Source organism: Centruroides vittatus, unplaced genomic scaffold (genome assembly GCF_030686945.1).
Source record: "Centruroides vittatus isolate TY-2023 unplaced genomic scaffold, ASM3068694v2 contig_4, whole genome shotgun sequence".
Lineage (NCBI taxonomy): Eukaryota > Metazoa > Arthropoda > Arachnida > Scorpiones > Buthidae > Centruroides > Centruroides vittatus.
This window is the reverse complement of record NW_027122214.1, coordinates 1,306,356-1,330,504: the sequence shown is the minus strand read 5'-3', so window position 1 is coordinate 1,330,504 and position 24,149 is coordinate 1,306,356. Positions and strand designations below refer to the sequence as shown.

The window sequence follows — 24,149 nt, the reverse complement described above, 5'->3', positions numbered from 1 at the left end:
AATAGCATCAAGGCAATCCCTAATAATAGGAAGGTGCATTTTTTGAGCCCTAATCTGATAGAAGGCAACTCTACTGTCTGAAATGATGTTTATTTGGCAGGCTTTCTTGCCTAAGTTATGGTGGGTAATGAGATGGAGGGCCTTGAGGATGGCTAAGGACTTGGCCTGGTTGATGCTGCAGTGTGCAGCCAGAGAGGATTTTCCCTGGTAGAAGAAATCCCTGTGGTAATCCACCGCCATTGTTACACAACTGACCCCAGAGTGGTTCCTCAACCCATCAGTGTAAATATTGAGCCCCTTTGGGGAGCTTGCCCCCTCAAAGGAGAAGTCCACAGTAGAAAGCATTGCAAGAAGGTTTGAATGATGGTTAAACATTAAATTGATGTTCTTATCCCTAAGGTTGTCCCACACCACCTGAAGGGGGGAGGAAGATCATCGAGGAGGATAGGATATTTGCCATCCCAGGGAGATGAGCCCTGAGGAGGTGGAACCTCCAGTACATACCCCTGATGATGAGGTCAACAGGGGTGAGCCCAGCAATAACCAGAAGGGCCTCTGTAGATGTAATTCTATAGTCCTTAGTGCAGCTTGCCTTTGGATAGGTAAAAGCTTTCTCCCTGCATGGACCCTGGTGATCACCCTCCTCCAGACCTCGCACCCATAGGTGATCATGGGAGCAATAGCACCAGTATAGGGGAAGTCTTTTTAAGGGAAACTGGCCTGTATTTAGGTGTTACAGACGTGGAGAAAATCCGGAAAACTCCATGTGGCCAGCCCGTCTGAGCGAGGCGTGAATCCATGACCGAACTCCCAGTGTTCAGGGAATGAAGACCACTTGGCCATTGATGGGCCTAGTAAAAAAAAAAAGAAAAAATATAATCATACATTATGAAATAGTAATTGTGTTCTAATAAAATATTGTATAATAGTGATGCCTATGTTTAGGCATTCAAAATTCCATATTTCTAATTTATGATTTAGTTTTATTTACTATCTCTCTCTTTTTAAATAAGTTTAGTTAGTTATAAGAAAATTAGAAAGATAAAATTATTAGATTCTGATATATGAAAATATAATATAATAGATATATTAGAAATATTATTATATGATGGCATTATGTAACTGATAGAAACATTCAGTTTCTCAATTTTCTAACATTATAGTATTTATATTATTATATTTATTATAATATTTCAGATTGTTTTAATTAATACAGGTTAGTTGAAGAAATAAATTTCCATAAATAAAGCTTATAAATTGTTATTTAATGAATGATTTTCATTTTATTTTAATGTCTAAATTTTGAAGTATATACCTGTATATGTATATATTGTTACAGGGCACAAGCCGACCTTCACATTACCATGTTCTTTGGGATGACAACCAATTCACAGCAGATGAATTACAGTGCCTGACATACCAATTGTGCCATACTTACGTTCGTTGCACCCGATCTGTCTCAATTCCAGCTCCTGCTTATTATGCTCACTTGGTGGCTTTCAGGGCACGTTATCATCTTGTTGAAAAAGAGCATGATCGGTAAGATATTTTGGAGTAATTACTGATTTGATATTTTTTGCATTATAAAATTTAAGCACCATAATTATTTGTGAAAGTTTTAATTTTTCTCAATTTTTATAATCTTATTTTAAATAAACCAATTTTTTTTCCTCCCATACTGAAAATTGGAACACAGAGTAGATTTTCTTAAACTTCTTTTTTCTTATAATAATTTTATTTAAACTACTGAGATTAATCAATTAAATATTAAATTTTTTTTTTTTGTTCACTCAAAGCAGGTGTAAAAATCAATCATACCATTCATCTATTATACAGGGTGTTTCAAAAACTATATGTCAGAAATGTAAAGGCAGGTAGAGGGGACCTAAATAAGCAGATTTCATAAATGAATGTGAGTGCAGAAATGCAGCGAGAGGGTGCTGTTGAGTTCGGTGGATTAAAGCACTTCGCTGGCTTGAATCATCATTCCCAAACAGATCTTGAGCAACATGCATTGTTACACCAAGACAGAGCTTGTCAACATGCATTTCATGTATGGGGCTACACAAGGAAATGGAGATGCTGCTCACTTCAGCAGGATCATCAGGAATCACCTGGACGCTATCTACGGACAGCATTGGATAGGATGGGTGGACCTATTCCTTGGCCACCGGGCTCCCCAGATTTGACATGCTTGGATTTTTTTTTTTTTTTTTTTTTTTTTTTTTTGGTGTCACATTAAGAGTATGGTGTACGATAGTCCCATAACATCTGAAGAAGATCTGGTTGCCCAATTGTCTGTTGCTGCTGAAAATGTGCATGACATGCCTGATGTTTTTACTAATGTACACCAATCCATGCACTGCCGCTGTGAATCTTGTGTTGCTGTTGGTGGTCGCTCTTTCAAGCAGCTATTGCAAAATTTTTGATAAATAAATTGTTGCTTTCCTTTGTCTATACTTGTCTTTTCACTTACCTGTTGTTAATACTGCCTTATGTGCTAGCACTTCAACGCTGCATTTCTGCACCCACATTCATTTACAAAATCTGCTTATTTAGGTCCCCTCTACCTGCCTTTACATTCTGACATATAGTTTTGAAACACCCTGTATATGTATGCACTAGCAAATGAGCCCGGCATTGCTTGGGCAAACGATTTGGATGATTTGGTAAATATTGTATGTTTGGAAATTAAGTTATTACTATCAATGGTAATCTTCAACAACCATAGTATTTGTTATATAACACATACATACCTCTTGTTGCTCAGAATCATTTTACTTCTTCAAACAAAAGTTTTCAACCTGATCAATTTTCTGGAATGTTTACAATCATTCTATAATTGAACTAATATGCAATAACAAATTTGAATTTAAAAGGATTTGAACATATAGTTAAAAAATCAAAATATATAAAAATATTTATAACACTGTCTGAAATGTTATCAATTTAATACAAATCTCAATGAAGACTAAATGTAGTTAAAAACAAAAAAAAAATGCCTCTAAAATAGTATAGTAGAAACTGTTCTTCAGGTTAAGCCTTAATAATCTCCCTCTCTCTCCCACAGGAGAATTTCCAAAAATCCCTTCTTAGTGTGCATTTTCATGATGTACCCCTAACTGTGTACCAAATTTCACCACTTTAGGTTCGGCAGTTTGCTCTGGGTGATGATAAGTCAGTCAGTCAGGACATGTAATTTTATATAATTAGATTTAGTCTTTCTTTTTAGGGTAACTTTTAATAACTTTTCTTTTATATTAGCAAATGATATGTAGGTTTCTGTTTGTTCTTTTTTTTCCTATTTCTCTATCCATATATTTATCATCTATTTATCAATATTTATTATATTTTAGTCTATCCTTATGTCACTGGATTTTCATCATTTTGAATTGATGAAATTTACTGTTTGAGAGAAATTATGGTAATAATTAAAAAGCATTGTAATACTTATTTTACAATGTTTTTTAACCTTCAAATATCAAATGAATAACTGGATTCCTTTATCAGGCTATTAAAGCTAAATAATGTACTAAGTGATTTGGCAGGAGGTCATCTCTTGTTAAAATTAATAATTATAAATAAATAAATTTAATTCTAGAAAATTCTAAAAGAAAAGAACAGCCCAGACAGGGACTTGTGCCTGCAACTCTGTTTACCATGCAAAGGTGTTATCAGTTACATTACCTGGACCTTTGCAGACTTCTGCACAGTAAGCAGAAGTTGTGGGTTTGATTTCCACTCTTGAGTGATCTTTTCTTTCAGAATACCCTAAAATTAAATTCATATACTTATTTTATATTTATTAAATTAATCAAGGTGGTAACTTAACCACTTACTTCTTACCAAATTTCTTAGTAATTATTTAGCTTTAATAGTCTGATTAAAGGAATCTGGCTGTTTATTTGCTTTTTAATCTTGTTAGAATTTTTTGTAAAATAAAAACTAGTTCAAATCAAACCATTCATTCATTAGAATAAGTCTCTGAAGAATTTAAATTGAGTTATTTGTTTATTTTTTAAAAATCTTAATGCAATAATACAAAATTAATTTTAAAGTATTTTTTATTGTTGTTTTAGAGCTAAACTCTGATAACCCTACTCTGACTAACAGGAAATATTATTATACATATAATAAGGGAAATAACTAAATTTTGTTTAAAAATTTGCATTTAATGAATGAATAAATAAATAATTCTAATATGTAACTTGAATTTTTTTTTATCATGTACTTAATATTAATTTTTAATAATTAGGCAAGAAATGGCAGGAGGAAGTCAGAGTTTGAAGAAGTAATAATTCATTTAATTTTTAAATTTTTCAAATATTTTAGAAAAGTTATAGTACTTTGTTTTTTCTTATTTTTTAATATAATGTTTCATTTTTATTTAGAATTATATTTACTGTAGATGATTTAAAATATATTTATTATTTAAAATCTAAAATTTATATTTTTTTTAAATATATATATCAGTTTATTTTGATTTATTTTTATAATTGAAAATTTTTCATATTCATTGTATGTATTTAGAATTAAACATCTAATTAATTTTTAATGTTAAATAATTAATACTATTAATATAATATAATTACCATATCTTCACTTTACTTTTATCATCATTATATTTTATGTGATCATATATAAAAATACTAGCATTTATCTTTCTTAAAACATGCTTTTAAGTTTGGAAACAAGTGATATTTGCTTTCAGGCATGAAGTAAGGTAAATGACTTACTTAGTTCCTAAATTATAGTGATTGAAACAGTTCAAAAGATTCAGAACAAAAACATGCACTCCGTAAAGATTTCATGACTTATATGATGATGATGATACTTTTTAAAATGTAAATTAGTAATTCATATTTTCTTTTAAATTTAAATTCTTTAGTAGGAAAAATTTGTTTAGAGCAGTAATATCAAATATTTAAATTAAAATGAAACTTTATGAAACAAAGTGTTCATATAAGATATTTAAAAAGACTTATAAACTACTGAATTCATATTAATATTTTCTTATATATGTACATGTACTGTACTTTATTACAGTATAAATTTTTTAAACAGAATTTACTCTTAACTACTTTATAAAATCTGGAAAATTTTAAAACAATAATTTTTATTAATAATATGTAATAAAGAATTCATTTTTAACAAAATCTTTAAGGCATGACTTGCCTTTTAGTAAAAAGTTGAGGCAAAATCCATCAAATTGAGTCATGTTTATTTCTAATCCAATACTTTTAATCCAAGGAATAACATCACTGCACTGATTTTTTTTATTTTTAAAGGAGGTTAGTATTACTGTTGTTCTTACAATTGAAAATGAATAAAATTTGTGACTATATTCAATGGATTTGTCTCAACTTTTTACTAGTAGATATTGATTGTCAATCTAGTATCAATATATTATTATTTTAAGATTAGATTCATATTTTATTTTGATTAATAATTATTATATTTTCAAATATATTGTGTAAATATATTTATATAAAGATAACAAATTTTATTAAGTCTTCAATAAAATAATAATCATCATCTAAAACTATAGTTTTTCAACAAAACTTATTAAGATATTTGATTATAAAAGATACTTTAAATTTTTTAAAGTTCATTTTAATGTGAAAGTTTCCATTAATGTACAAGTGGCATTTTTCTGTTAAATATCATACAATTTAAATTGTATCACTAATAATATATAGTATAAAAATTTTGTATTTGAATTTTAAATTAAAGAAAAATATTTATGAATAAATTATTTGCTGATATTTCTTTATTATTAAAATGAAGATTTAATATTTTATTTAAATGAAATATTGAGTATTTTGTTAAAATAATCATTCAAAAAATCCTCTTGACAGCTTAAAATGTTTTGAAATAATGAAATGTAAACATGTAAAAAGTTTTAAGAACTACATTTTAAATTATATTATAATAATTGATTTATTGAGTATTGAGGTTAGAACTCTGTTACTATATTTTAAATTATTAAACTGCAAATAATAATTTACAATATAAAATTTTCTGAAGTATTTCAAAATTTTATTGTAATATATTTCAGAAAATTAAAAATATAAAATTGTTTACTTAAGCTGCTGAGAAGATTGAGTAATTTGTACTTTTTAATTTGTTTTTGTTATGTTTGTTTATTTAGATATTGCAATTTTCTTAAGTTTGGATTTAAGTTCTTTTTATGTTTTATTTATATATTTAAAAGTTTAAAAGTCTAGCATTTTATATCAAAGTAAAAAATAATTTACTCTGGTTACTATATTTATTTGATATAGTTAAGAAATATTTAAATTGATTCCCAATAAATTATAATGAATCTATAAAAAATCTCTGTGGCAGATTGCTAACTGCTGTTAGTCGATGGGTTATGTATGCCTTTATTTGATCCTTTACATCACATATAAATAGATCATTAAGAAAAATATAACAAACACATACTTTCAGAAATATATTTTTTTTAACTTACAATAAATAATAAATACATTAAAGAAATTTTTTTATTCAATAAAATCTGTATGATCTGTGATACATAATTATTATATTAATTATTACTACTAGTTTTGTTCATTTTCGTTATTATTTGGTATGTAGTTTTTTTTTGTTTTTTTGGCTATTTTGCTTTTTCATTTAAATTTTATTTTGATGATGATTTAATTCTTTGATAATCATTTTGATTAGTCTTATAATTTCTTGTTTAAAAGCATATTATTAAAATTTTAGTTTTAATAGATTCTTATATATTTTTTCAGAATATATTAGTTTTGAGAGTTATCTATAAGAACATAGGAAAATAAATTCATATTTTTTAAAACAAAAATGCACTGTACATATTCTCTGTTGTATTTACTCAAATTCAGCATTCAAAATTAACAGAAGAAAAATACAAATATCAATTAACAAGTTACTATGAGAGCTTGTTAATGATTAATATTTCATTATTTAATATATACTGTTCATGTATTACTTTACTTTTTCAATTTTAAGGCAGAGATGTAGATTTACGTATGTTATATAATTGTTATATTACATTCTTTGCTAGCTTTATTATGAATTTATTTTTCTGTTTCAATTAGAAAAATTCAAAATATGTATATTATTTGATAATGACTGAAAGATTATAAATTGTTCATAAAAATCAAGTAGGCCTAAAAGAATTTTATATTTACTCTATGTTAAGTTTTTTGTTTCCTAATGATTGTTTTGAAATATCCACATCTAAACACTTAAGAAGCAAAACTTAAAATTATTAATTTTATCTAAAAATAGTGACTGAAAGTAAGAAAAATGTTTTTAATTTTTAAAATATAATCGAATTTTATACTGTATCAGATCCTTCTCAATGTTTGATGATGTGAACAATTTTATCTAGTCAACAATACATTTATTAAAAATATTTTAATTTGACGAATATTAATATAACAACTTATTGAGTCATAATATTTATCAAAGCAACATTTACTAGTTATGGGAATTAATTTTTGGGAAAATCAATGCTAAATAGAAACATTTTAAAATAGCTAGTTATTAGAGCATTGACAGAGAGTTGATAATTATATATATATAAATAAAATTTCAAAGTCTGCTTTTAAACAACAAAATAATATGTTTATATATCTTAAAAGTATTTAAATCAAGATTAAAAAGTAAAACTTTTTCATACGAGAACAAAACTTTCTGAAGGATTTCTAGTTATGTTTTTAAATTTCTTTAGAGACTTCATATGATATATTTCAATTTGTATGTAAAATAATAAAAATCAAAAGAGGATGATACAAACTTTTCTTTAAATTTAATAAGTATACAAACTGCTACAAAATAGCTGCAACAATTACTTTCTACATTATTTTTTGGATTTTGTAATATAAAATCAAGTTGAAATGCTTTCAACTTAAGGTTGATTGTAAGGTTGGTTGTGTTGCTTGTTTGGTTATGCATGTGATCTCAAGCAGATGGTATTAAAAATTTAATGCTTTTTTTATGGAAAAGTCCTTTTTCAAAAATTCTTGAAAATGAAAGTAGATAGAACTAAACAGTTTTTGTGTTAGAATCCATCCACTTTCATTTTGAATAAGGATTTTTCCCATAGAAAAAGCATTACATTTTTAACACCATCTGCTGGAGATCACAATCAAAATCAAAGAAGTTAAATTGTTATATCAATAAAAAATTGATTTACTTCTGCAGTAAATTTTGAGAGATGAATAGTTTTAACATAAGTCACATCCACACATTCATTATTCACTGAATGCCAAATATTTGCTTTTCACCAAATGATTTACTGAACTGATTGTTACTTGGCAAACATGGAGGTACACACATTTCATTATTTGCCAAGCATTGGTTCATTGCAGGAACAATCTTGATAAATTGGGAAATGGCAAATGCTAAACATTCATCATGAGTAAAACCATCCAAGCAAACATTTAGTGACTATGTATTCACTAAATGTTTGCTTGGCATTTCGTGAATAGCAAATGTTTTGAATACTCTAATTAATATTATAAATAAGTGTGATTACTTGATAAGTGTGACTTGTAATCACATCATATTTTACTTGATTAAATCTGATGTGATTACAATGTTTTTCAAAATCACTTTTACAAGTAATTTTCAAAAACTATAACAATTACTTGTAAAAGTGGGTATGATGATAAGTAGTAGCTTTATTTTAAGACATTTACACAAACCTTTATATTAATACTGTTAATCAATGTAAGCAAAAACTTCTTTTTTTATTCATTTATGTATTTTTAGCAGTTTGTATGCTAGTGTGAACATAAATGATGTAAAAGATATTTAAGGGTTACAGGCATAAAACTGGAAAAAGATAAAATAATAATAATAATGACAAAAAATTGATTGTTTTGCCTAAACTTTTATTTGTCCTCTTCATCTTTGTATATAATTTGATAAAAATATTAGAAATTTTTATTCAAAACAAGAACTAGCCAGAATTTCTGTAGTAAATTATTAAGGACAAAGTACTATACTACATGAATGTTAAATTTAATATGTAATATCTAATTGCATAATTAAATTAACAGAAAAGAAATTCAGAAGCATGATTTTCTGGTAATCTATCATGCATGATATTAGCTGATATGTGAATTTAGATATTACTATTTCAGTTTAAATTTTTAAAAAAGTAAAGGAATATTGTTTTTTTACATTTTTAATCTCAAATTTAAGAATATGGTAACTTAGTTTTAGAAATTACATTACTTAAGATTTATTTTTGTTTATTTAATGTAAAATCATCATACAGTATATTTAGAGAAAGTTGATGAAAATGAATCTCTCATGTTATGTAAAGAACTATAAATATTTCTAGTTATCAAGGGGCATTATTTTGAGTTAAATGTTTACAATAAAATGGAAAAATAACTAAAAGCTAAGAAAAAGGAAAATACTGTACATACTGTGATTTGAACTGCTGTCATAGAACATTAATATCAATAGGAAGATTACTTATATGTATATATGCATGTATTATATAAACACAAACTAGATATATGAACAAGGCAAACTATTATTTCATATCAGCAGTCAAATTAATGTAAAAACAAGCATTTTCAGTTAATGTAAACAATATAAATATGATGTTAGACTAACATAAGTATGTTATGAGTTATGACAACATAAATATGATGTAAGCCACCATATACAGTATATTCTACCACTGATAAACTAGCAGTACAAGAAGATGAATTCATAAGAATTCATCATTTTGTACTTTTTGTATAAAGTCAAGATTATCAGTTTTATTTGAGATCCACGTTTAGCTAATTATCCAGATAACATAAGAAACTTCAAATAGAGATGCATTGGACACTATAATGTACTGTACAGTACAAAATGCAACCTCCCAGTCCAGTGCATAAAGATTTTGTGGGGGGAAAAAACTTGTAAATGGACTGGAACTTCTATTGATATTTTATTATTTTAATTATATTTAATTATCTGTTTTTGCATGTTTTTAATATGTTATTTTTATCAATTTATATTAAGAATTTTGATATTTATATATTGTTATATTCTTTGATCGTTATAAACATGCAAATTTAAATGTATAGAATGTTATTTGAGTTTCATGTAAGTGAAATTTGATAATGATTACTAAAAATAATTCAAAATGTTTGTTTTTACATTAAATTGACTTTTTGTATGAAATAGGGTTTTTTTTTTTTTTTTTTTTTTTTATTCATTGAAGGTGGATTATTCTAGTTTTTAAATAATTTCAAAAATTAAAATATATTTTTCTATAAAATGATTTATTATTAGACTACTAATTTTTAATAGGGATATTTTATGACAAATGCTATTGTCTTAGAGGTGCTATGATCTTTCTTACGAGTATGAATAAATTATAATATTGAAATAGATCTAGATGATATGATTATGCCAAAATTTTTTAATGCAAAACTAGAGTTGTTAATAAACTAAATTGTTACAAGTACAGTGGAACCTCTCTTAATGAGCATTTGTTCCAGAATCTGGTAATGAAAAACACTTGTTAAGCGAAACAATTTTTTCCATATAAATTAATGTAAAATATGATAATGTGTTCCATGCTGAAAAAATATTCAAATATTTTATAATGTTTATTCAAAGAAAATTATACAGTATACATTGTTAAGAGCATAAATCATCACGATCTTTTCTCCTAGGGCAGAATGAACCAAGCTGAAATGCAAATTCAATTTGCAGAAAACAAAAAAAAAAAAATTGAAATTTAATTTGGAATCAGTCATTAAATTTAATACAAGATGGCAGCATAACTGCCTACCTCTAGTCAAATTATTTGGTTCTTTTCCATTAACTAGGCACCAGTCATTTTTACTACTATTTTTAGCAAAATCAATATTTTATTTTGTAATTCACACATGTTTAATATTACAATAAATATGTTTATACACATGTTTAATATTACAACATTTTGCTAAAAATAGTAGTAAAAATGACTGTGCCCAGTTAACAGAAAAGTACCAATTCTTTAAATTCTAATATTTATAAATCAGTAACTGCATACCAGGTTGTATAACATAAATTCTATCTACTTGAACCTGTAACCGGTGTGTATGAAGTTTATTCTTCCAAAACAAATGTTTTCCTAACCCCTTCTGGGTTCTTATTCAGGTAAAACTAGCTGGATTGAAATTGGAATAAGAAAATTTGAAATAATCCGAACGATGTTAGTTTTCAAATGTCCGGTTCGTTTGCGTATTCAGTCACGTGATGTGTTGAAAAGCATTCGAATTTGACCATCAACATCCAAACGGTAACAAAAGTTTGGTGTGATGGGGTAACAATTAATTGCACACAAGCACAATTAATTGTTACCACACCACACATTGACCACCTAAAATGATTAGAGGAAATTGAAATTTTTAAAGCTTATTGCGCATCCACATGCATTAATACGAGGACGAAATTAGCCTTTTCATGGCATGGCAAGCATTACTACATATGGAGAGATAGCGTTATATCAATCTTGGTAAAGAAAAATGCTTGACAACGTGTGTGTATTTTATCAATCATTTTATCTTTTAATCTCGTATTTTATGTATGTTGACCTAACTTTCATTACCATTTGGATGTTGATGGTCAAATTCGAACACTTTTCAACACGTCACGTGACCAAATACACAAACAAACTGGACATTCGAAAACTAACATCGTTCGGATTATTTCAAATTTTCTTATTCCAATTTCGATCCAGCTAGTTTTACCTGAAGAACCCAGAAGGGGTTAGGAAAATGTTTGTTTTGGAAGAATAAACTTCATACGCTTCATACGCAATACGAATTTGGCATATCGCTTGATGTGTTTATTGTATAAACGGACTATGGTTGCTAATGTTTATATGTAATATGTCTGAACACGAGTTTGGAAAAATATGTGATCACAAGCAACACTAAGATGCTAGCAGAACAAGTGCTAAACACAGACTGAGGTAGCATGGCACAATCAGGGACTTCCCCTCTTCTATTCACTCTTTATGCGAAAAATTGTTTGTTAAGCAAGTCATTTTTTTACAATCTGTTTTGCTCATTATGCAAATTACTCGTTATGAGAGGTGCTCATTAAGCGAGATTCTACTGTAATAGATAATAAATACACATTAGTTAAAAGTAATAGATTCACACAGAATTTAAGTATCTAAAATTTTTAGGCAATTTTATGTAAAGACAAAAGAAAATTAATAAAGAATTAATACATCAAGCACCATGAGTTGCAAATATGTAACATACCTCAGAATTTCACTAGTGCTTGTTGCAGAAATGCAACACACAGCCTAAGTGAAATCCTATAGATTTCAACTCATGCTGTATGTTGAAATCTGTGCTGTCTTACTTTGAAGCAACATGCTATCCATATAAACATAATGAAAATAGTGCAAGTCCTGAGGTTATGGAAATTCCACTCAAACCAGTAAATTTTTTTATGATATATTCTACTATTTTTTAGTAATAGGAACTTAATTTTTTTCCTCTAAAAAATATGAAACAAGCAAAATTTGCCATTTCTAATGCTTTTCTTGCACATTGAACATGAATAAGTACAATATCATGTAAATACATAACACACAAACAAATATTGAAGAAACAATTTTTATTTCCTTTCGGTGGACATAAACGATAAAAAAAACAGTAGATATATTATTGTATTGATTATTGTATTTTTTTTTATTATTTGTATTGGTCTATTTATGCAACCTTGATTATAGTAGAAGTTCTATTGAATTCAAGACCTGATGATAGCATACAAGATGGCATAACATAGTCTGAATGATTTTTTTCTGATTGTGTTGCAGCATGTCTAAAAATTAAGAAAAAATGGTTTTTTAATAATGCAGACAAAATTATATTAAATGGCCATCCCATTTGTGCTATTTTGTGCATAAATTGAGGATAGCCCTGGGTGATAACTTAATCCTTTCTATTGTGGTGCTTAATGTGTTAAATGAGATATTGCAAAATGTGTTATAATTTTCAGAAATTTAAAAAAATACTACATTTTTATAGCTAAATTATAAGAAAAAGTTAGAGATACTAACTGTTTTATATGTTAAAAAATGAAAATAACAACGAGGAAAGACTTAATAGGTCATTTTTTATGGTATCCAGAGTCCATTTTTATTCATATGTATGTAATGTTCTTTTTATAACTTTTAGGAAGTTATGTTTATTTTGACTAAACATGCTTAGATCTATATTTTCTTAGCATAAGGAGGTTGCTGTTGAGAACAAATCACACAGGAACACTTTTAGTGGAAAAAAGTTGGTTTATTGATAGGAAAGGATATGCATTTCGGGCTTAATGCTCCTCTTTAGTCCTATTATAACAGATTTATCAGCAAATTATTACATAGTTACAGATTTACTGATTGTATTGAAATATTTAGGATATGTTTACAAAGGTTTATACAATAAAACATAATTACCTGAGATTATAGTGACAGTTAGGACAACACGACTCGTGAGAAAACATAAGTGAAGAAAGGGAAAGAAAATGGAGCTAAAATACTTTTATCTCCTTTAAGTTCAGCAAAAATGATTAAAAAACTTAAAAAATCTAATTATATTAATACAAAAGATGTTAATAATAATCTTGATTACAACTGGAGAATACCCAGGTTCAACAACAGTAAAAACCCATAAATTAAATGAATCTTACTGCCCACTGGTTGACTTTAAATTTTATGTTCTTTACAACTTAGAGAAATTCCTTAAAAATAAACTAAATATATTTGATAATTTAATTAATAGCATTAAAAACTCTGACCAGTTCATAAAAAACCTCCAAAATCTCAATATAAATAAAGATATGAGACTGTTGAGCCTGGATATAAAAAACATGTATCCCTCCATCCAAAAAAAGTTTATAATAAATACATTAAATAGTTTAAACTGTGACAATGGATAACCCAACTCGTCGAATTTGTTTTAGTCAATAATTATTTTATTTGTAATAATGGTTTCTTTAGACAATTAGATGGTATCTTTATGGGCTCTTGCATCGGTCCAAAATTTGCTGAACTGTGCATGGTTAACATCGATAATATTATCCATAAACTACAGGGTATAATGTTCTACAACCTTTATGTTGATGTTGATGACTGCCTTGTCATTTATAACAAACATTTAACCAACCCTCAAATCATACTTCAATACACCAACAATATCCATAAGAATATATGTTTCAAAATAGAAAATGAAAATAACAGCAAACTTAATTTTTAAACATCACTATACTAAGATATGATAATTTCTTTACCTTTAAAAAATATATAAAACCCTGTGATGTCAGCAAAGTAATCAATTACTACTCCAGCACACCCATGTATATTGAAAAGAACATTTTCAATATGTATGTCAACAAAATCAAAAGTGATGCTACTAACCAAAACATAGAAATAGAGCAAATTTATCGCACCTTTCAATTAAATAACTGTCCAGACAGAATTATCAACAAATGGCTACACAACTGCTCATCAGGTCAACCCAAACCAAATAATTTACGAAAAATTAGATTATACCTCTACTAATTTTGAAAACATCCAAAGAATACTAACACCATATAATATCATTTAACACCCACACTAAACAATAAAATCGAAAATTCCTTAAAAGTCAAAGAACAAACTAATAGTAATACTGATGTTTTATTAAATAATAATCTTGTTTACAGCTTCACTTGTACGTGTTATCTAAAGTGTACTATTACATAGGTGAAACTAGCAGAGCATTAAAAACCCGTATAAAAGCATATAAGAGCAGTCGTCACTCATTGCAACCAAGTTGGCTGTGAGATCTCACTCGACAGCATCAAAATTCTTAAAAAAGAAAAAAATATTATTAAAAGAAAATATTATGAACACATTGAAATTACTAAAACAAATGAAATACACAGAATGAACATAAATACATGTATAGTTATCAATGACATCTGGCAACCATTCTTAACTAAGTAGCAAAGCCCATTAAGATGTACACCTCCCTCCCTCCATCGTATCCCACTGTGTAGGTCAACACACCAAACATTCTGTGAATGATACAGGGAATACTCACATCTTTTTAACCTCTCCTATCTGGTCTGTTTTTGTACATTTCATCAGAATTATTTCGCACCCTATAGGTATTCCCTTATTAATTTTATAAAAATTTTGCCTCTTGATTATGTATTTAATTTTACATTTAAGTTTACCCCTTTTTATTCTAGCACATATTGTTATACTGTTCTTGCGTGTATAAGGGTAGAGCTAAAAGTATTTTAGCTCCACTTTCTTTCTCTTTTTTATTTATGTTTTCTCACGAGTCGTGTTGTCCTAACTGTCACTATAATCTCAGATAATTATGTTTTATTGAATAAACTTTTGTACACGTATTCTAAATATTTCAATACAATCAGTAAATCTGTAACTATATAATAATTTGCTGATAAATCTGTTATAATAGGACTAAAGAAGGGGCATTAAGCCCGAAATGCATATCCTTTCCTATCAATAAACCAACCTTTTTTCACTAAAAGTGTTCCTGTGTGATTTGTTCTCAACAGCAACCAAGATGCTTAGGTCTGTTTTACAATAGAAAATTTAACAGTGATATTATTACAGAACAAGTTTATCCTTGTTGTTATTTATTAATTTTGTAATTTATGTATAAAAATTACATTAACAAAAGAACTAAATATGAATATCATAATACTGTAAGTAGTATCAATTATATAAATATAGAAAGAATACATAAATTTATTAAATATTGGACTTTTTATTTAAAAAATTAACATTTTATAACATCTTTGTATATGATGAAAATGGGATATTTATTCAAGTTTTATTGGATTCATTCATGTTAGTATGAGAAAAGATTTATTTACATTGAATTAAATAAATCATTTGCAAAATCTTTATATAAATGAAAGTTACTATTTTTAATAAACTCTAAAAGTGTTCTTAATTTTTAAAATAAAGTAGTTGACAAAATAATTATATCACAATATAATTTTAATTAATTTGTATTATAATATCTTGCAATGGAAAACATTTCAGAGTCCACTAATCAGCCTGTTCCTATTTATGTAAATATTTCTGTACAGTTTGGCTAATCTACATACTTGCATTCTTAATCCATATATTTCTGTTTCAGAAAAATGTTGTATGTAAATATAAAACTAGTTTTGTTGTTCACAGTTGTTGCCTATTTTAAATTTGATAAGTAACAGATTATAAAATACAATAGAACTTGATTAAAGAGTTTTTAATGGCCAATTTAAAAAATTTATTAAGCAGAAATATTAATATAGCTTTTTTTTCTTTCAATAATTCATATTTATTTAACAATGTTCCACTACATTACATTAAATTAGGCTTATCAGTATTTATTTAGACATTTGTCTAATTTAGCCTGCTTTATTCATTGTTGTGTAAAAGAAAAATGTTTTATGATTCCTACCAACAAATCCAAAGATGTACAGTACAAATAATGTACTAAAATTTGTTGGAGTTTCAGTGTCACCCATGTGTTGATGGTGCTTGTCAGAACTTGCTGTTTGTTGCAAGAAACTGTGTAAGAAAATTGTAATTTGTGTCAAAGTTACCCAAAGATGTGTATACAATGGTATCCATGCAATTTTGTTCATAAAGTAATTTTTTTATTTATATGCAATTATATGTATAAAATCGACTATCCACAAATTAAGTAATGTAGATATGGGGGTGGGTATGCTGGTAATCATTATAATATTTTATAAGGAGTGGAAGTATTTACAATAATGCTAGTGTCTTTAAATTGCTGGTGTTATTTGTTAAATGTATAAGGATTAAGCTACCAGTAGTATTTTTAATTTTCCAATAAATTTTACTTGTTTGGCAAATTAAGAAATGAAAGTTGTAGCCAATCCTAGAAGTTGCCATTCAGCCAAAAACTACTGGTAGCTTAATCTATACGTTTATCAAACAACACCAGCAAAGTAAAAATGAAGTTTTAATTTAAAAGAAATTACATTTGTAATTTTATAATAATAATGACTAAATTAATAACCGAAATTTAAAGTTTATTTTCTATCTATTAACAGTCAAATGATTTATAATTGATTTTGGTTGATTCTTGTCCAATTAGCATTTGGAAGTTGAAAATATGTTTTTGATTGGCTATCAGGTTTCAACAGTGAAACTTTAAGAGGTTGATTCAGGATATGCATTGCATAATTTTGGGGGTTGGTATGTGCAACGGTATTGCATGTCCCCACTTTAGTTGTATTGGGTTGTTCGGAAAGTTCGTAGCGATTTTTAAGAGAAATAAATGAAATTGTTTTAAAACTAAAAATATACTTTTATTCCATTATGTATGCGCCATTGTTTTTAATGACGTGTTGCCATCTATGGGGCAGCTTCATGATACCCTCTTCGTAGAACTTTCCAGTTTTTCCCGTGAAAAACTGATCCACGTGGTTTTTGCAAGCTTCCAGAGTATCAAAGTTTTTATCATGAAGGGAATTTTGTACAGAACGGAACAAATGGTAGTCTGACGGGGCAAGGTCGGGTGAGTAAGGGGGGTGGAGTAAAACATCCCAGCCTGGTTCCAATAATTTTTGGCATGTTCGTAAAGATGTGTGAGGTCTGGCATTATCTTGGTGAAACACAATGCCTTTTTTTTTCTATTGGCCAGTTCCGGACATTTTTCTTTAATTGCCATGTTCATCCAATTGGGAACAATACTTAGCAGAATCAATTGTTTAATTCTGTGGAAGCAGCTCGTAGTACAGGATTCGTTTCCAATCCTACCAGACAGTGAGCATGACCTTCTTTAGATGAAGACCGACCTTTGGAGTTTTTAACAGTGATTCATTTTTCTTACCCCATGATCGTTTTCGGCTGATGATGTTATAAATGATCCACTTTTCATCAACTGTCACTAAACGCTTCAGAAAAGGGTCATTTTCATTTCGTCTTTCAAGAGAATCACAAATGGAGATGCGATCCAATATGTTTTTTTCCGTTAAGTCGTGAGGTATCCAAATGTCGTAACGATTCACGTATCCGAGCTTCTTTAGATGTTGAAATACAGTACTGTTTGATGACTTCACTATGTCTGCAATCTCTCGAGTTGTGTAATGAGGGTTTTCATCTAATAATGCTTTGATCTGGTCCTCTTCAATAACAAGAGGTCTTCCTGAGCGAGGAGCATCTTCAAGGCTGAAATTGCCCGTTTTAAATTTTGCAAACCACTTTCGAACAGTTGATTCTGATACAGCATTCCCACCATAAACATCACATATCTTTTTTGCTGTTTGTACAGCATTTTTGCCTTTACGAAAAAAGAAAAGAAACAAGTGTCAATAATGCACGTTGTTTGCATCCATTTTTGCAATGAGACAAATTAAACGCTATTTGAATAATCTTAACGTTTTTTTTTTTTGTAACGGACGCGTCTCAAGGTTATTTATCGTAATATTCATTGGTTTGTACAATTCTAATAATTTTTGTGTCAATCGGTGTCTCAACTGTCGGCTATCAAAAATCGCTACGAACTTTCCGAACAACCCAATATTATTATATATTTTCAAATTTGGAAAGCTGATAATTTCTCCTATTTCCCCATTTTTCTATAATGCTTCTCGTTTAGAAGCTGACTGACAATTTTTTGTTAGTTCTTTACAGTAAGTAAGAGCTAAGCAATTGATTCTTGTTGGATATTACTGACATTAAATTTTTTTTTCTATTTAATGCTTTTGGTTTAATTTTAATATATATATATATTTATTGAATATTATTTTATACATAAATTAGAAGTGAAATGATGGTTGAAAATATCATTTGGTGGCTATTTTGTATTTTCAACACATAATGCACTTTAGCTGGTATTGTCTCAAGTATCTCATTTGTTTTGTTTCGCTTATTTTATAATTACAAGTGCAATGACCTGTTAAATAAGTAAAATGAAATAAATGAGAAAAAAATAGAATGTTTGAGACTTCTAAACTAACAAGGGAACTGTCAGAATGTTCTTTTTAGAGGTACAGATATAGGGTGGTGTTGATTATATGAAAGTTTTACTTTTGTTCTAGCAATTTTTTACATAGTACTATGTATATACCACTCCAGATTATACATAGAAAATTGCATCTATAGTATCATTTCATTTAGTTTTGTAAATTTTTAATTTTCAAACAGAACTACTAATATTTTTTAAAATCTGTTTTAGAAGAGAATACAAGCAATTCTATTGTTTGTTGATATTGCTTGCATAACCATAACTATTAAATAATAAATGACTCTTTCACGTTATTACATTGTATCCATAAGTTTTGTACATAACAAAAATTTATAATCTAAATTGATATATATCTAGGAATATTCAAGTAATATAGGCAATGCATTTGTGTGTTGAATGGGAAATTATGGATTTGAATTCTCATTACAAATTGAAATTTTTCAGGACTTTCCTAAATTTACTTAGAATTATTCTAAATTATCTGATTATTAAAGGTAGTAAGCCTATTTATAGTCTCAAATTATTTTATTAAAATAATTTAATAATTGTTAAGTAATCTAGTTTGATTCAATCATTATTAAATTTGATATCAAAATTAAATTATTTGGTAGTTTTTTATATATCACATTTGTCAGTTATTATCAGAGTTAATTCATAATTTTTAAATGAATTGCATTGATGATTATTTCAGTAATACTGACATTTATTTCTGAATGTTAATTTTCCTTAGCTAGTGTGTCCAGAAATAAATTAATTCCAAGCATTATTAAAATTTAATTTTATCATTATCTTTATTACAAAAAATCTCCAAGACTTGACAAATGTGTGATGTGCATATCTTAAGAGTAAAATATGCATATTAAATTCTACATATTGATACATTGTTTTTATTGTTTAAATTGTGAAATATGTTGTAGATTTTGTTTGTGTTATAAATTTTTATTATTGTAAATTTGAAATAAATATTCTTTCTTAATGAATATAAAGGGATAAGAGTAATACTGTATTTTTATAATATTTAAAACATGAATAAATTTCCCATTTTCACTCAAAATATTCTTAAAATTCAAGTATTTGTGATATTAAAGATTTTCTTTATCTTTATTTCTTAATTTTTTTACAGTCATTTAAAAAACATATTTTTTTCTATACACATTTTAATGTACATAATAATCCACAGTCAAAATATTCAATTAGTTAAATACAAAAATATTATATATAAATTTAGCTCATTAGTTTGAAAATTATGGCATACATCTAGAGATCTATATGTTCTCTTCTGTTCTCAGTGGCGACGGCAGTCATCAATCTGTCAATGGAGAAGATCGTAATCCAATTGCTATGGCCCGTGCTGTCACAGTACACACGGATACTAACAAAGTTATGTACTTTGCATGATGTGGTCCATGACCTTTGGAGAAACATCTGAATGAGCATTTATTCAAATGCTATGATACACTACTATGCTAGACAAGTTAGACTGTGATGCCCATGTATTTTGTGTTATACCTGGAAGCTTATCATATTTCCTTCCCACAGTGGTGATGGTAGCCATCAATCCAGCAACGGAGATGATCGCACAGTCAGTGCCATGACGAGAGCAGTTACAGTTCATCCAGAGAACAACAAAGTTATGTACTTCACTTGATCCTTGTTACTTGTAAGTTGGAAGTTACAGACTGTGATTTGCAGTGAAATATTGTTATTTTAGTGTACCCACATGGTGTATATGCTTGTGGTGCTGGACAATGTCAACCAAAAATATCGAGGGTAGGATTTGAGCATTCCTCATAGACTGTTGTTGCTTCCACTGTAAAGTATCTTAAGTAATGTTTGAAAGCCGTTATTTATAATTGTGCTTCACGGTGTTTTATATAGTTTATTGACAAAATTGGAGCTCCTTAAAGCAGTGGTCAGTTTAGTCTTCCTGTGCTGCAACTATTCACATGCATTAGACAAGTGGTAAGCAGCTAGCATATGCTTTGGAGGCAGTTAGCTTCCAAAGCATATTATGTACATCATGTACAGTAATTGATAACTATCTCATCTGCATAATGTGATTTTAGCACCTAGACTATCTTTAAAAATTTTTTACACTTACCCATGATAGTTGTTTTATAACTGTCTGATGGATATTATAAATATCACCTCATGTGTTCAGAGGGATGACAGAGTTGCTTGACATAAGAATTGTATGAGATGCAATAACTTTAACAATAGGAAAAAATAAATTGTCCACATGAAATTAGTATCATATACAGGACTTTTTAAATTAGAATGCTTTATATTTTTAGATAAAGTAAAAAGAAAAATTAACAATGCTGACTTAAAAGTAATGAATTTTGAAATAAATTATTACTACTTCTTATTTAAGGATTAGTGTTTGACAATTGATTTCATTATACATTGTGGTCCTGTTTATGATATTATTAACATTAGGAGTACCTGATTTTATTTATATAAAATGCTGCTTGATAGCAATAGATCTGTGAGTACAATATATTATTCTGTAAGGTATTATATTTATGTTTTCCTCTTTCTCTCTCTCTCTCTTTCTAAAAGACTTGGGATCAAATGTGATTTTTCTTTTTATACTCAAAATGTTTTAGAGCCAAATAAGATGGTGACAATGATGATACTTTGACAATGCAAACATTGTAACTAGTCATTTGGCATTACTGACTTTGATCAAGTTAAGTGTTGCCAAAATCTTTATTGCAAATTAAGACAATGATGAAATTCTAATAAATGAATTGGGGAAGTGGTCTTATTTTGTAATGCACCTTTACAGAAGTTATACAAAATTAATTTTTATTCATAATTTGAATAGATTTCTTTTTAATATTTTTTAATTTTCAGAATTAAATTTCTTTTTGGAAGGTTATTTAAAGTTTTGATGAGATCCTATAGAGGCCAAGGATCCCATTATTATGGTTAATTAATAATAATTTTTTATTACCACCATTATTATTATCACCATTCTTGTTATTACCATTATTTTTAAGCACGTGACATTGTCAAGCTAAACAATATGCATCTATAGTAATTTGAAATTGTTATAGTTAATAAAAATCCATTTTGAATTATACTCATGGAAATGCTATCCTAATGATAAATAAGTTAATCTGGATCAGTGATGTCCTTGTTTGTTTTTGTTTTATTGCAAATTCCACATACAATGCTATAAAAATGTAATGTGCTTTCATCATACTTCTTATGCATTCTAAAACCATAGTTATTCTCCTAATGAAATTAATTTAGATATTGTACAGTTCAAGAGTTTAAGGATGTTTTTTCCTTTTGTACTTTGTATAGTGAGATATCAATTACTGTCTTGTTTTTCAATCATAGATTCCACACAGATTTGTTTATAATAAAGACAAATAAACTAAATTGTTCAAAATAAGTGGCTTGTAGGAAAATTGATAGGTTTACTCCTATTCTAAAGTTAAGAGATGATTTAATATTTTTCAAGTAATCTAGGTGAAATTTAATTTCTGTTTATGACATTAATTTTTCAAAGAAAATTTTTAAAAGTTAATACAATTAAATCATTAGTAAAAGTTATATTTGATTTAAAATCTTTCATAAGAATCACTAACATCCTTTGTTTGTGTGGTATAGTATTGAATTTCCCAATGAATTCTTAGATGAAGAAAATGAGTTGAATGGCAATTATTTTCATTTAAAAATATATGCTATTTGATTCTTTCCTGTTATGGAGTTGTCTTAGGGCTTAACAGTTAACCTATTTATAATATTTATCAAGCTTGAAATGAATGTATAAATTTATGACATTTTTTTTTTGCCTGGAGCTAATAAGAAGATTCCAATTTGTCAATTCTGTACTCTTCAGAATTATTTAAATGTATGTTTATTTATTTTTTTCATTTATTCATTTTGAAAACACTAAAATCATAAATGTTAAAATCATTTATGATTTTGTTTATTAATGTATATTTTGTCTATCATTTAAATGTCCCTTAATAATAATTTAAGAAGAGTGATTGTTTCTTTAAAGTATGTTCAGACTTTAAAATATTGTTTTGAAAAAATTTTTCTAGACTACTGAACAACTTAAATTCAGATTAATAAATGCTGTTTATCTGCAGTTTGCACTATGGTGTTTTCCCCCAACTGATATAATAATTATCGTATTTTATGGACTATAAGACACACCTTAATTTTTAAGCAATTTTTAAAAAAAATACTTATAAGACACTACAGACTATAAGACGCACCTGAATTTTGGAGGCAATTTTTCGAAGAAAAAAGTGCGTCTTATAGTCCGTAAAACACGGTAGCTATATAGTTATGATTTTAGTTAGAAAATTATGGATTCTAGATTTAAATATATAATAAGTTTTAAAGTATATTAACAAAATTGAATTTCAAAGTTAAAAAATTTATTAATTTAAGATTTTTATTGTTTGTGCAAAGGTTTTGAGCTAGTTGTTTTACTGTAGATAAACTGAATAGAAATACAGTAGCGAACCAAAAATCGGAATCAATTGGGGACTGGGGTTGTTCAGATTAGTAATTTGTTCCGATTACCAATTATGTACAAAAAAATACATTAACCTGTCCGATGTTCAAATTTTTTTCCGTTGCTGTCACTTCATGTTGAATTTTCGTCAATTTTAAGCCTGACGAAAATTTTTATAATAATAATCGAGGCTATCGTATTGTTAAAAATTACTTCTGCATTTTGTACAAACAAAATAAATATATTGAAGAATATAAAAACATGAAAATTATACTTTAGAAGTAAATTTAGTATCAAAAACGTTCGATTCAGCACGACACAGTACAACTGAAAATCGTGCCAATTACCGGGGTTCCAATTAACAAGTCTCTACTGTAATTGCAGATTTTTACATTTTATTTAAATCAAGGAAAATTGTTTTTCTTTTTTTTTTATGAATATGCTGCTCATTGTTGTCTTTTTTTTTTCCTCCTTTTTTTTAAATTATCAAAAAGAAATATAAATAAAATAATGGTTAAAAGTCTTTAGATTTGTTTAAAAATTTAAAATATTTAAAATAAGTTTATAAATAATTTTTTAAGATTTTTTTTGCAAGATTTTAAAAAACTCCCCGCAAATATATAGATTATCATATTTTATTTGTTAGAATGTATTTTAAT

At 27.5% G+C, this 24,149-nt stretch overlaps 1 protein-coding gene across 1 annotated transcript in view; it reads left to right on the top strand.

Annotated features, from left to right (window-relative positions):
- The window catches only part of LOC136976253 (protein argonaute-2-like), a 104,963-nt gene extending 81,768 nt beyond the window's left edge, over positions 1-23,195 (top strand). Inside the window, exons 18-20 of the mRNA XM_067271476.1 lie at positions 1,340-1,539; positions 4,256-4,288; positions 20,294-23,195. Of these exons, the coding sequence (XP_067127577.1) occupies positions 1,340-1,539; positions 4,256-4,288; positions 20,294-20,402 (342 nt within the window). The 3' untranslated portion in view covers positions 20,403-23,195. The remainder of the gene's footprint in view (positions 1-1,339; positions 1,540-4,255; positions 4,289-20,293) is intronic.
- The last annotated feature ends 954 nt before the right edge of the window (positions 23,196-24,149 follow it).